We start from the raw sequence: 15251 nt of genomic DNA on the forward strand, positions 1-15251 counted from the left end.
GACTCCTCCAGACCCTCCCACCACTAGAGAAATCCTCTCTTATCTACACTCACTTTTTCATTCCTCATCCAAGACACTCCAACAGTTCCTCCATAACCACTTCCCCATATCCAATGCTGACCAACAATATTTAGATCACCTTACCCACTCCTGTCAAACATGTCAACGTACTAACCCCAATCCAACCTTAAACCAACATCCTTTCCAACCCATCAAATGGGAGGCAGCCTCCCAGCACAGGATTGACAGATAGACTTTACTCTTATGTCCCCGGTCCGGAGAGTCAGATACCTCCTGGTCCTTGCGGACACCTTTTTGGGATGGGTAGAAGCATGTCCCACTACAAACAAAAGAGCCCACACCGTGGCCCAACAGAATAGGCGAGCCCTGGACCTTCTCACCACAGAAAAGGGAGGGACCTGCCTTTTCCTAGGAGAGGACTGCTGCTATTTTGTTAATGAAATGGACATAGTCCAGGGCAGAGACAAAGAACTTAAGAGACGGAATTGAACGCTGCAGAAAAGAGTTACAAAACCTTTACAGTCCCCAAAACCTGTTCCAACAGGTCCTCCCTTGGTTGCTCCCTTTCCTGGGACCACTGGTACTTATCATTCTATTCCTCCTATTTGGACCCTGTCTCTTCAATCTCTTTCAAAGGTTTCTCCAAAAACAGATTCCGGCCATCTCTCAAGATCAGGTCAAGACCATTCTTCTTCTCGAGAGCCTCACCCCAAGCTCAGAAAAAGGAGACCCTGGGCCTTAGGACGATCCTTCGTTCCAGACCCAAAATTGTTGCCCTTATCCAGCAGGAAGTAGCCAGAGAGATACAGCGCCCTTTTCCCCATTTTTTTTATGATTTCAGGGTCTAGAATGAAGGAGTCTTTTGGGCCTATGAAAGAAAACAACAGTTTCAAAGGCCCTTGCTGAATCATCTAACTTCAGAGAAAACAAAACAGAACTTTAGGTCCCACCCTGATGCTCCACGCCAGTTGCATCTATCTGAGACTTACCCCCTGTCCGGAAACCTTCCACCCCCTACACCTGTCCAGAAGACTTATCACCCCCTGCCCAACTACAAATGCCATCTCAACTAAAGTGAAGTGACATTGCTCAGTCGTGCCCAACTCTTTGCGACCCCGTGGACTGTAGTTTACAAGGCTCCTCTGTCCATGGAATTTTCCAGGCAAGAGTACTGCAGTGGGTTGCCATTTCCTTCTCCAGGGGATCTTTTCGACCCAGGGATCGAACCCAGGTCTCCCACATTGCGGGTAGATGCTTTACCGTTTGAGCCACCAAACATCCCGCCTGATTAACGTTTCCCTTATCACTTACACAAACTTCCCTGTAAATATGGAGCCTCCCTGATCCCTCTGTGCTCTCAGCCTGGTCCTTAGGCCCATTGTCGCCCCTCCTTGCCTGAATAAAAGTAACCTACTTCTGTTGAGGTCATCTTTCCTCTTTCTGCCTCGGCCCGAACTATACCTTACAGGGCGCATTAACTTTTGCAGATCTCATTTCCTCTACATCTACTATAAAACTACTAGCTTGTGCAGTTGTTTTTAGTATTAAATCTGATGCTTTATAAAGCATCTAGCAAAAGCAGGCGTTCAATGAGGGGTGTCTGCTGTTGCTTTCTATCTTTCAAAGAAAGATAGAAACATCCCACGGTGTTAAAGGTGTGTCTGTCTTTCCCAACAGACTATGAGCTGCTTGCAAAAAGGATTATGAGTTAACAGTCTTTGTATTTAGAATTCCTAGTACAGTGTCTGACTCCAAGTGGATTCTTAGTAATTGCGGAAATAATAAGAATCATGAAAAACACATTTAGATAATGATGGCTTAATATTAACTGATTACTTCCTTTATATTCCAATTTGGTGCTAGGAGCATTTTGTGGATCATCTTGGGTAATTCTCATAACAATTCTTTGATTGTAGGTATGAACATTGCATGCCAATGAGTAGGATATAGAAACCTGCCCAACTTAACAGGGATAGTAAATGGCAGAGCCCAGGCCTCAGCCAGACTGGACTCCAAGCTACCCTGACCTGGCAGAGTGGAGAATGGCTCTTGCTTCTGTATTAGCGAAGGAGATTTCCATGGACCAATGGGAGTTTCAGAAGCTGTCTGAGTACTAAAAAGGCAGAGAATTCAGGAGAAGGGGTGAGATCATTCCAGGGGCAGGCTGCGGCTTCAGAGCCGGCAGTGATGTGAGATAAAAGGTGTGGGGAGGAGGTTTGGAAGGGGAAAATCTGAAGGGCAGGGGGGATGAGGCTGGCTGGGCACACACTGGGAAATTTGAGGCCGTTCAGGTGAGCACAGGGGAATACGAGTCTCCTGGAGACCAAAAGCACAGAAATGGGTGGTGCAGCCACTATGGATAGCATGGGATAAAGTCAGAGGGCTTCTGGGGCAGGACAGAGGCTCAGGGGCACTGCATTTCTGGGAGGGAATTGAAGGAAAGCCACTGAATTTGGGAACAGATTGCAGGCTGTGCTAATCACTCTTTAGCATCAGGGAAACAATTGTGGCAATAATGGCTCCACTTAACGTTGTGGGTAAGGGGTCCCTGGAGTCGGACCACCCTGGGTCCCCATACAGGCTTCCAGATGTGTAACTTTGGCAAAGTGATTTAAGCCTCTCTGGCTCTCTCTGTCCGTCTTCTGTATGTGGGGGTGGTTCTGTCTCCTTAGGTTATTGTGATTGCAAAACAAGGGTGTATTTCATTGACTTTCCTTGTAGTTTCTACTGGTTCAGGACTTATGTTCCCTAAATATCTAAATATGATACAGAATCCGCTGTTTATTGGGAGAATTCTTCCAGACTGGGTCCCAGGTCCTTAATTTTAGCTGGCAACAGGGCTGGGGGTGGGTGGGGGAGAAGGGAAGGATTGATACCCTGTTGACCTCTCCAGGTCAACAAGTCTAACATCAAACAAACGGAACTCCCAAAGTCCCAGCTCCCATCCCTTCAAAAGGCAGCAGAGGTTTTGCAATGCTCAGGAGAAATATCAATAACCTCAGATATGCAGATGACACCACGCTTATGGTAGAAAGTGAAGAGGGACTAAAAAGCCTCTTGATGAAAGTGAAAGAGGAGAGTGAAAAAGTTGGCTTAAAGCTCAACATTCAGAAAAAGAAGATCATGGCTTCCGGTCCCATCACTTCATGGGAAATAGATGGGGAAACAGTGTCAGACTTTATTTTGGGGGGCTCCAAAATCACTGCAGATGGTGACTGCAGCCATGAAATTAAAAGACGCTTACTCCTTGGAAAAAAAGTTAAGACCAACCTAGACAGCATATTCAAAAGCAGAGACATTACTTTGCCGACTAAGGTCCGTCTAGTCAAGGCTATGGTTTTTCCAGTGGTCATGTATGGATGTGAGAGTTGGACTATAAAGAGGGCTGAGCACCGAAGAATTAATGTGTTTGAACCGTGGTGTTGGAGAAGACTCTTGGGAGTCCCTTGGACAGCAGGGAGATCCAACCAGTCCATCCTAAAGGAAATTAGTCCTGAATATTCATTGGAAGGACTGATGTTGAAGCTGAAACTCTAATACTGTGGCCACCTGATGTGAGGAACTGACTCATCTGAAAAGATCCTGATGCTGGGAGGGATTGGGGGCAGAAGGAGAAGGGGACGACCGAGGATGAGATGGCTGGATGGCATCACTGCCTCGATGGACATGAGTCTGAGTGAACTCTGAGAGTTGGTGATAGACAGGAAGGCCTGGCGTGCTGCAATTCATGGGGTCGCAAAGAGTTGGACACTACTGAGCAAGTGAACTGAACTGAACTGAGCTGAACTGAGGCAAAGAGTCGGACACGACTGAGCGACTGAACTGAACTGAGGCTCAAAACTTTCCACTCAATTTAAACGTTTCTCCCCTCTCCCTTCCCATATCAAATTTATAATAAGGTTTTATTCCTTTCATTGTAATGCCTTTTAGATTCATTTTCCCCTCAACTTCCACTTTTTTTTCTCATCCTTTTTTTATTTTTCCTGTCAATGATTCTTGGATGACCCCTGCGTCTCTTCTTTCAACCCGGGGCCAAATTAATGATCAAGGGATTATTTAGGATACAATTTACACCGTTTATCTCCCGTTGTCAAAAACTCTACATAGTTCTGTGGATGTTAGAGAGAGTTCAAATTCCTAGCTGTGGTATTAAAGGTTTTACTAGGAATAAGATTCCTTTCCTTGGGGAACGGCATCAACTCCAGCTTCTAGAAAGTTCCTTCTCCAGCCCCCTGGGTGAAATTTTATCCTTTCTGGAAAACCTGATTTGATTTCCATATCCCCAGAGACGCTATCCTTGACCAATTATTCCAGTCCTGATGTCCTTTATGACTTGGGGGCCTTAGCCTGCCTAACTCTGAATGATGTTCTACACCCATGACTTTGACTCTGGAGGTTGGACCGGATTTTTGGCCCAACTTTCCATTACGAAGCACAGGATCCCACACTCAATGTTAAGTTGAAAGAATGGATGTTTGAGTCAATAGCCGTGGTCCTGGCCGGATCCCTTCTTGTACTCCCTCTTCCTACCAGTCTGACCATGTCAGTCCGACCTCCGGACGCCACCAAACAGCTTTGGGATGGACTGTGTCCGAATGCGGGGCAGTTCCACGTCGCCGGATCTCTACGACTTAGCCTTGGGCCAAGGACAGTGGTGCAGAGCCCGGCACTCTGTTCCTAGCTCCCGGAGGGGCCGTTCGGTGGGAACTGGGTTGGTTTTGGGAATCGCGGCCTCTAGCGCCCATTACCCGGCGGGGAACGAGGGCGACCGGACCCGAACTGCTGGGGGATTCGGTGTCGCCCCTCGCCCTCCCCCTCACGGCCATTGGGCAGCCTCCGCGGACGGGGCGGGGCGGGGCGGGGCCCTCTCCATCTCCCCTCGGCTGCCCTCGGCTCCCCTCCCCTATTTCCCGGTGTGGGAACCTCGCGAGGCGGGACGCGCCGAGGGGCTGCCGAGGGGCTGCCGAGGGGCGTCCGGTTACATCTCCGCCTTTCTCACCCTCCGGCCGCAGAGCTCCTCGGTGTGCGGGACGGCGCTCCGGGAGCATGTTGGCCACAGTCCGCCGGAGCGGAGCTGCGTGGACCCGGGCGCTGCTGCTGCAGCTGCTGTTAGCGGGGCCTGGGGGCTGCTTGAGCCGCCAGGAGCTCTTTCCTTTCGGCCCCGAACATGGGGACCTGGAGCTGGAGGCCGGGGACGACCTGGTCTCTCCAGCCCTGGAGCTGAGCACTGCGCTCCACTTCTTCGACAGATCCGACATCGACTCGGTCTACGTGAGTGCGACCCCGGGCGGGAGGTGGGGGCGCTTGGGCGAGAGCCCGGGAGGGGCTGAGGCGGCGTCTGGAGGAAGGCCCGGGCGGGCCGGGGCCGCCCGCGGAGCCGGACGGACCGGGGCGTCGTGGGCGGGCACGCGCACCCGGTGGTCGCCCGGGCGCGGGGTGCGGCGCTCCGTCTCCAAGCCCAAGGGGGCTCCCGCCTCCGCCCGGCCAGCCGACGCCTCCGCGCCGCCTGGTCACGATCGCTCGAGGAGGGTCACTGGGTTCTGGGGAGCTCGCCCCGTCTGCGCCGCCTCGCGAGCGCACTGCCAGGCTCCAGGACTCTGTGACCCGGGACCCCGGGACCCCGGGACCCGGGCGGGGTTTCCTCTCCCGCAGCAGTGGGCCGGGAAGTCTGTCCGCGTCGCGCTATTGTCCCCTGCTTTTGGGGGACAGGACCCGGTCCGCTTGGGACCAGGCGCCGGACGAAGGCCAGAGCTGGGTAGCAGATGGTTCGCGGGCCCCGGGACTCCTGTAGGTGCCGGGGCAGATAAAGACCGCCAAGCCCAGCTCTCGGCCCGGGGAATGCAGTCGACAGCCCCTGCATTTGTGTGTGCGGACTCCGGATACGTCTTGGCAATGATTCTGCTCTGTGTCCAGAGTTCAGGGCTGGGAAAGCAGAGCGCCCCGGTGATCCAATTTCCTGTAGCCAACCATTGTCACCATGGGGGGTGGGGAGCCAGATGGGGAGAGGGACAGGGAGGGACCTTTCGCTCTCTGGAGCCTTCTCCGGAGTGGCTGGGCGCGGGGACGCTGTCAACTTGGTAAAGTCCTTTCGTGCCGCCTCCTGTCGCTGCCGCGCACCATGTGGATTTCATATAAAGCTGTGTGCATTCCAGAAGAGAGGCGGGGGAACAACTCCAACAGCGGCTGGAGCCTGTCCTGCCCCTGACATGGCTCTGCTGGTCTGATCCCGGCAGACTGCGCCCGGGACAACACCCACGTGGAGCTTGTCGGCTTTGCAGAAAAAGAATGAGTCCTTGAATTCTCCACCCATAGAGAGTGTCCCCTTGCTATCCCCACCGCCCTGACCTCCTTTGGCAGTCTGCTGTAGCCTAGAAAACTCCCTTTTAGGTTTTTAAATGTGCAAGATAAAATCCACAGGATTGCCAAGGAAATAAATTCTGTTGAAATAAGAGTTAAAATATTAAAAAAAAATGTTTGAAGTAAGATATGTCATTAAAAAAATAATTATATTAAATAACAAGGTGAAGCAGTGGCTCCAGTGTATGGTCAGCTAATGACTGAACTTTCAAGGTCATGGGACTGTAAACAGTATTCAGAGACACCTACTATACACCTACACCTCAGTTCAGTCAGTTCAGTCGCTCAGTCGCTCAGTCGTGACTCTTTGCGACCCCATCAATCGCAGCACGCCAGGCCTTCCTGTCCATCCTCCCGGAGTTCACTCAGACTGACGTCCATCGAGTCCTACACCTACTATAATGACTGTATAGTGATAGGAGCATATCTGTGACTTCTATTAGTGGCATAGTCATTAAGCGCTAATAGAGTTGTTGCCTACACTTACAGTGGAAGGAAATGCTAAATTTGGGTATGAGCTACTGAAAATTAAGTTTATTTTTCTAAGTTGACAGACCCATGAATTCTATGGGGGGCAGGTAGTCATTGGATCCTAAGTTCAGAACCTCCATGTTAAATTCAGGCTCTTCTCTCCTTTACTTGTGGCATCAGACTAGACACATTACATTCTACAGACCTAGAAAATCTATTGTTGAAAAGTGATTCCTGTCAATCCACACCTTCTGAGCCTCTTTGTTTGTTTATAAAAATGTTTATATATTTGGCTGCTCCGGGTCTTGATTGTGGCATGCAGAGTCTTTAGTTGCAGCCTGAGTATCTTTTTTTTTTTCTTTTTAAGTTGCAGCTTTGGAACCCTTAGTTGTGGCATATGGGATCTATTCTCTGACCAGGGATCGAACCCTAGCTCTCTGCATTGGGAGCGTGGAGTATTAGCCCCTGGACCACCAGGGAAGTCCCCTGAGCCTATTTGGGGTTTTAATCTACGTATCAAGGAGAAAGACTCCCAGAGCTCTCTTCACATCTTAACTTCTGTGCTACAGGTTCAGTTCCCAGGAAGGACCCTGAGATAGAGATTGTATGTGAAAGCGTTAGTCACTTAGTCATGTTGGACTCTTTGCAACCCCATGGACTGTAGCTGGCCAGGCTCCTCTGTCCGTGGGACTCTCCAGGAAGAATATTGGAGTGGGTTGCCAGTCCCTTCTCCAGGGGATCTTCCTGACCCCGGGATCAAACCCAGGTCTCCCAAATTGCATGCAGATTCTTTACTGTCTGAGCCACCAGGGAAGCCCTGAGATAGAGATTAGCAGGCAGGTTATTTCATTAGGGGGAGCTCCTCAGATCCACCCCTGTGGAAGGGAGGGCAGTGAAGTAGCTGAGCTGCAATGAAGGTCAGCAAGATGCCTGCTTCCCCTCTGGGAGCTCTTGAGGTGGGATAAGCCTTTCAAAGCTCTCTCAAGTCTCCTGAGAAGGTGATCAGTGATTAGATTAGGGCTGCCCTGGAAGGAGTTATGACCCTTGGGTGAGGCAGTTTTTTCCATGGAAACAACAGGCAGTGTCAAAGAGGAGGGCTGTGGGCTGCATTCCCGGGAGCTGAAGGGGGATCTGGTGCCATGTCACAGCATCCACCACTATCTGTTGTGTAGATCCTCTTTAGCTGGTGGAAACCCTTACAGGGCTCTGAATGAAAAAGCGAATTGACAGGGAGTGTGAGTATGAACTAGATGGTCTGTACTGTTCTGGGCACTAGATTAGGAAAAAGAAAGGAAGGCCATCGAAATGGAAAACAGTTGCTGGGTGAGTATATCTACATGTGTCAGGGTCTAGCTAGTCTTACATTATTTAATCCTCACAGCAACTTGCCCCTCTTTTTTCAGATGAAGAAATAATAATTAGTAATTACTCAAGGCCATAGCATCAATTAAAAATGCCCAAGCTAGGATATCAGCCCAAGTCTATGTCTGACTCATAATGCATTCAACATCAACCCTAAAACATGCCATGGACCAAAGGGATTGCTGTGAATTAGAGTAGTGAGGGAAGATTTTACAGAGGAGATTACACTTAAGATTTTTTTAAATTTAAATTTATTTATTTTAATTGGAGGCTAATTACTTTACAATATAGTATTGGTTTTACCATACATCAACATGAATCCACCGCGGGTGTACACATGTTCCCCATCCTGAACCCCCCTCCCTCCTCCCTCCCTGTACCATCCCTCTGGGTCATCCCAGTGCACCAGCCCCAAGCATCCTGTATCCTGCATCAAACCTGGACTGGCGATTCGTTTCTTTTTTTTTTTTTTTACTTTATTTTACTTTACAATAGTGTATTGGTTTTTCCATACATTGACATGAATCCGCCACAGGTGTACATGAGTTCCCAAACATGAACCCCCTCCCACCTCCCACCCCATATCATCTCTCTGGATCATCCCTGTGCACCAGCCCCAAGCATCCTGTATCCTGCATCGAACATAGACTGGCGATTCATTTCTTACATGATAGTATACATGTTTCAACGCCATTCTCCCAAATCATCCCACCCTCTCCCTCTCCCAGAGTCCAAAAGACTGTTCTATACATCTGTGTCTCTTTTGCTGTCTTGCATACAGGGTTATCATTACCATCTTTCTAAATTCCATATATGTGTTAGTATACTGTATTGGTGTTTTTCTTTCTGGCTTACTTCACTCAGTATAATCGGCTCCAGTTTCATCCACCTCATTAGAACTGATTCAGATGTATTCTTTTTAATGGCGGAGTAATACTCCATTGTGTATATGTACCACAGCTTTCTTATCCATTCATCTGCTGATGGACATCTAGGTTGCTTCCACGTCCTGGCTATTACAAACAGTGCTGCGATGAACATTGGGCTACACGTGTCTCTTTCAATTCTGGTTTCCTCAGTGTGTATGCCCTGCAGTGGGATTGCTGGGTCACAAGGCAGTTCTATTTCCAGCATTTTAAGGAATCTCCACACTGTTCTCCATAGTGGCTGTACTAGTTTGCATTCCCACCAACAGTGTAAGAGGGTTCCCTTTTCTCCACACCCTCTCCAGCATTTATTGCTTGTAGACTTCTGGATCGCAGCCATTCTGACTGGCGTGAAATGGTACCTCATTGTGGTTTTGATTTACATTTCTCTGATAATGAGTGATGTTGAGCATCTTTTCATGTGTTTGTTAGCCATCCGTATGTCTTCTTTGGAGAAATGTCTATTTAGTTCTTTGGCCCATTTTTTGATTGGGTTGCTTATTTTTCTGGAATTGAGCTGCAGGAGTTGCTTGTATATTTTTGAGATTAGTTGCTTGTCAGTTGCTTCATTTGCTATTATTTTGTCCCATTATGAAGGCTGTCTTTTCACCTTGCTTATAGTTTCCTTTGTTGTGCAGAAGCTTTTAATTTTAATTAGGTCCCATTTGTTTATTTTTGCTTTTATTTCCAGTATTCTGGGAGGTGGGTCATAGAGGATCCTGCTGTGATTTATGTTGGAGAGTGTTTTGCCTATGTTCTCCTCTAGAAGTTTTATAGTTTCTGGTCTTACATTTAGATCTTTAATCCATTTTGAGTTTATTTTTGTGTATGGTGTTAGAAAATGTTCTAGTTTCATTCTTTTACAAGTGGCTGACCAGTTTTCCCAGCACCAGTTGCTAAAGAGATTGTCTTTAATCCATTGTATATTCTTGCCTCCTTTGTCAAAGATAAGGTGTCCATAGGTGTGTGGATTTATCTCTGGGCTTTCTATTTTGTTCCATTGAACTATATTTCTGTCTTTGTGCCAGTACCATACTGTCTTGATGACTGTGGCTTTGTAGTAGAGCCTGAAGTCAGGCAGGTTGATTCCTCCAGGTCCATTCTTCTTTCTCAAGATTGATTTGGCTATTCGAGGTTTTTTGTATTTCCATACAAATTGTGAAATTATTTGTTCTAGCTCTGTGAAATACCATTGGTAGCTTGATAGGGCTTGCATTGAATGTATAGATTGCTTTGGGTAGTATACTCATTTTCACTATATTGATTCTTCCGATCCCGGTATATTTCTCTATCTATTAGTGTCCTCTTTGATTTCTTTCACCAGTGTTTTATAGTTTTCTATATATAGGTCTTTAGTTTCTTTAGGTAGATATATTCCTAAGTATTTTATTCTTTCTGTTGCAATGGTGAATGGAATTATTTCCTTAATTTCTCTTTCTATTTTCTCATTATTAGTGTATAGGAATGCAAGGGATTTCTGTGTGTTGATTTTATATCCTGCCACTTTACTATATTCATTGATTAGCTCTAGTAATTTTCTGGTGAGTCTTTAGAGTTTTCTATGTAGAGGATCATGTCATCTGCAAACAGTGAGAGTTTTACTTCTTCTTTTCCAATTTGGATTCCTTTTATTTCTCTTTCTGCTCTGATTGCTGTGGCCAAAACTTCCAGAACTATGTTGAATGGTAGTGGTGAAAGTGGGCACTCTTGTCTTGTTCCTGACTTTAGGGGAAGTGCTTTTACATTTAAGATTTGAAAGACAGGTACAATTTCATTAGACGGAGGCAGAAATGGAGAGGCCAGAAATAGAAGATACTGCTGGGGCAAGGGCATGACGGTGGAACAAGCTTGCCAGGTGCTGGGAAAGTGAGGAATATGACCCCACTGGAGCAGAATGTTTTGTTGGAATAGGAGGATTCTTCCTGGGATAGGCAGGTGGGAGTCAGGAAATAAATGTATCAGTCAGCTCTTGCTGTGTAACAAACAACCACAAAACCTCAGTGGCATGTAACAATAAGCATCTGTTGCTCGTGTGTCTGGAATTAGTAGATGGTGGGTTCATATAGGGTGGCTTCAGCAGGAGCAACTGGGATGATCTGGTTCTACTCTAGGCAGGGAGGTGGGAAGTGTCTATCATTTATCATAGCTGTTTTGCCTAACATGGTAGCCATTTAGCTATGTATAGCTATTTTAAATTAAATTAATTAAAATGAAATAATATTAAAATTTCAGCTTTTGAATCACAATAGCTGACATTGCTGCTGTTGAATGTATGCATTAACACTTTATTCTATTAGATGGTGATGTTTCAGAGGGCCAGCATGTTCTTTTTTCATGGGGATGTCAAAAATGTAAGAGAGTAAGTGGAAATGCATAGTGCTTTTTCAAGTCTTCTCTTTTGGGTCACATTTCCTAACATCTCATAGACTAAAGCAAGTCTCATGACTAAGCCATGGTGGGGCGAGGGGCCATCTTGGTTGCCCAGCTTGCTCTTGTGGGCCGTTGCATGATAAGATCTATTTCTCCGTGTGGAAAAACCTCATATTTTTGAAGTGGCAGTCCCGGTGATGAAGCCAGTCATTCTTTGGACCCTATCCTGAATAATGAGTGGGGAGTGGGCCAGTCTGTAAATCTGCTTAGCCAGCTCGCTGAGCCAACGAGCATATTCCATGAGCTCTGCTGCCTTGGCCAATGCTGTGAACTCCCCCAGGCAAGAGTTCTTCAAAAACTCGATGCAGTTGTACAGAACAGTCAAGACATTTGCTTCTTTTGTTTGGAATCTTATTACCTCGATTTACTGAGGCTGGTTATCTCATGCTGACTGAAAGCTCTAATTGCCTGTAGGCCAATAGAAGAAATTCTAGAATGTGATTCAATTGCATATGATATTCTTTATGTCTTGATTCATACACATGGTGAAATGAATTAGTTATTATTTAATATGTTCAGTTGGTGTGGGAAATAAAATTCTTCCTGTGATGGAAAAACAATAAAAGGATATCCTTGGAAGAAAAAAGATTGTATCCTGACTCTCCTGACTCATCTCTTCATCTTCCTTGTGTACGACTGTCTGTCTGTGTCTGTCTCACACACACACCACGTCTTCCACAAATTGATTTTCATTATCACTTACACATAGGAATCTTTCCTTAGGTAGGGTAAATTTAACTCTCCTTTTAAGATCTTCTCACATTCTTCCAACTTTTACCCTACCTTCTATGCCAATGTAGGCTGCTCATTTTCATCAAAACTTGCTTCATTCCCACCAGGGGATTACCAAGGGATTCTTGTGTGTTGTATGGGACTGTGGTAGGCGCTGGGGCTCTAAACCATGTGAAATGCAGCTTCTGAATATGACCAGATCCGTGCCCTCCTCAAGGAAGTCCCAGTGTCAGGAGGGAGCCACAGAGGAACAGGTGGTCCCAGTGCCCTGCACTGTGAATCGTGATGAAGGAACAACACTCAACACTTGAGGAGCTCAGAGTCTCCAGACAAGCTCCACTCAACTGGGTTCAGTCCCTGACCCCTTAGTAGGTTTGAGCTAAGTCCTTGAAGCATTGTACTGTGATCATTGCTGATCTCATCCTCTATTCTGTCTGTCCACAAACAAATGACAAAGCCCCTAAAGTTGCAGAGTATGGTGCATTTCCTTTGTTCAGTTTTCCTTTCTTTGGGGATTATAACCAAACTCTGTGGCTTCATCTGCCTGCTCCGTGGCAGCGTCTCTGGGTTGTGTTTAAAGCACTATCCTGAGGCAATGTGCTCTAAAACTGGGCTTTCTTCTCCACTGAGAGCAGAGATCGCATCTTTTTTAAAAATAAAATCCAAACCTTTCTTCTATACTTCACTCTTGGTATTAGATTTTTAAATATTTATTTTTATTTATTCATTTGACTGAGCCACATCTTAGTTTCTGCATGCAGGATCTTTAGTTGTGGCATGCAAATGCTTAGTTGCAGCATGTGGGATCTAGTTCCCTGACAAAGGGGCAAACTTGGGCCCCCTACATTGGGAGTGAGGAGTCTTAGCCACTGGACCACCAAGGAAGTCTGTGGTGTTCAATTTTTTGATGTAACTTTTGAGAAACCTGTTTCACGCACAACAAACTAATGCTACTCTTTCAAAGACATCAACAAAAAGATGTCCCTTGTACATGTAATATACAGAACCATAAAATATGTCAAAATGGAAACTCCCTGCAATTTCTTAATGTACTAGGAAGTATAGCAAAGCAAAATAAAGCATTACAGACAAATAGTGTTTAGACATTCTGGCATATATAGTGTTCTTAGTGTAATTGGAATGAAACTTTTCTGTATATACACACAAAATATTTTAGAAGCAAGTAAAGTAAACAGAAGCACCAGTTCTGTAAATTACTCTTGATCATGCAGGCAAGCAAGTCTCATATAGTTTATGGTGTTTCATTGAGGCAACACTTGTGCCCACAGAACCTACTGACTCCGTGGCAGTTGCATTTGAGATCAAGACCAGCCTCATCTGCCATTTCCTTTTTTTCTATTATTTATTAAAAAATTTTTTTATTCGGGTCTAGTTGTTTTACAACGTGGTTTTAGTTTCTACTGTACAGCAAAGTGAATTAGCTGTATGTATACATATATCTCTTTTTTTGGATTCCCTCGCATTTAGGTCACCACAGAGCACGGAGTAGAGTTCCCTGTGCCATACAGTAGGTTCTCATTAGTTATCTGTTTATCAATAGTGTCATTGATATAGTGTCATCTGCCATTTCCTGAAGCAACATGCTGCTGCTGCTAAGTCACTCAGTTGTGTCCGACTCTGTGCAATCCCATGGACTGCAGCCTACCAGGCTCCTCCGTCCATGGGAGTTTCCAGGCAAGAGAACATACCCACTTGGTTTTGTGGTGGTGTTAGGGTGTGGGACTACTCGTCCTATCTTCCTTTTGTTGTGTTTGAACCTTCAGCATTTCCAGTTGATGTTCTCATGTACCTATGCTAAGTCACTTCAGTCGTGTCCGACTCTGTGTGACCCCATAGATGGCAGCCCACCAGGCTCCCCCATGTACCTATCAGGGCAAAATCTTTTCAAGGTTCATATTTTTAGTGTAGCATCTGCAGACCCAACCAGCAGCTGTGAACTTTGTCACTTTGCTGGTAGTTTGAACTTCCTGCTGCCACAGCAGGAAGCCCAGTGTTCATGCTCAAGAAATTAATTGCTTGCTTGTATAGCTACGGCTGATTCATGTTGATGTATGGCAGAAACCAACACAGTACTGTAAAGCAATTATCCTTCGATTAAAAATAAATAAATTAAAAACAACAAAAAAGAAATTAATTGTTTGGCTCTTCTGGTGGATTGCATTTTCAGCATGTGTTCTTGTAACTTTTGGATTGCTCTTCTGAATTGGTTTTTTAATCTTGGCCTTTCCAACCTTTTATGATTTCTCGTATGTCTTGGCACTCCGATTAAGTTCTTTTTTAGCAGACTACAAGCTGATTAGATGTTTCTCTATATTCAACATGTTCCCATGACTTTTTTGGGGAGGCTAGAGTCTGGGTTTGATGGGAGGTTGCATGCAGCTCTATCCTAGTTGTGAGTGGCTTGCAGGCCATCCTGGCTCCCTGAGGTTGTTGTATGCCTCTTGCCATCACTCATGGACCTGCTGCACTTACTGGCACAAAGGAAGTTTATAGTTACGTCCAAGGCCACCACCCATGGTTATGCAAGTGGCTTGCAGCACAGGGCTCTGGCTGAGAGGACAGACTGGCTAAAATCCAGCCCACAGGCCACTCACCAAGTCCTGAACCTCAGCATGGGCCTTTCCATTCAGAGAAAAGAGTGCCTGCTTCTATTTTGCCTAAAGGCCTCCTGTGGTCTAACAGTGGCCCTGGCTGGGTCACAGAATACTTAAGAGAGTATTAATTTCCATCAGAAGTGAAAAGGAAATTGATGAATCATGTTGATTAACTGATTTATAATTGAGGTCCAGTCATTTCATATATCACCCGGTTACTATTCCAGACCTCTTTTTGTTATTAAATGAAGAGGTTTGACAGGATTATCTCTAAGGTTCATTTTATCATGGATCTTTGATGTTCTCTGATCAAGTGACCAGATGTTGAATAGGTACC

General features: G+C 46.0%; 1 protein-coding gene across 1 annotated transcript in view; it reads left to right on the top strand.

Moving 5' to 3' along the window:
• Positions 1-4942: 4942 nt before the first annotated feature.
• Positions 4943-15251, top strand: part of NID1 (nidogen 1) — a 100987-nt gene continuing 90678 nt past the window's right edge. Inside the window, exon 1 of the mRNA XM_052639469.1 lies at positions 4943-5292. Coding sequence (XP_052495429.1) covers positions 5068-5292 — 225 coding nt within the window. The 5' untranslated portion in view covers positions 4943-5067. The remainder of the gene's footprint in view (positions 5293-15251) is intronic.

The sequence above is a fragment of the Budorcas taxicolor genome, chromosome 5 (genome assembly GCF_023091745.1).
Source record: "Budorcas taxicolor isolate Tak-1 chromosome 5, Takin1.1, whole genome shotgun sequence".
In the NCBI taxonomy this organism is placed as follows: Eukaryota; Metazoa; Chordata; class Mammalia; order Artiodactyla; family Bovidae; genus Budorcas; species Budorcas taxicolor.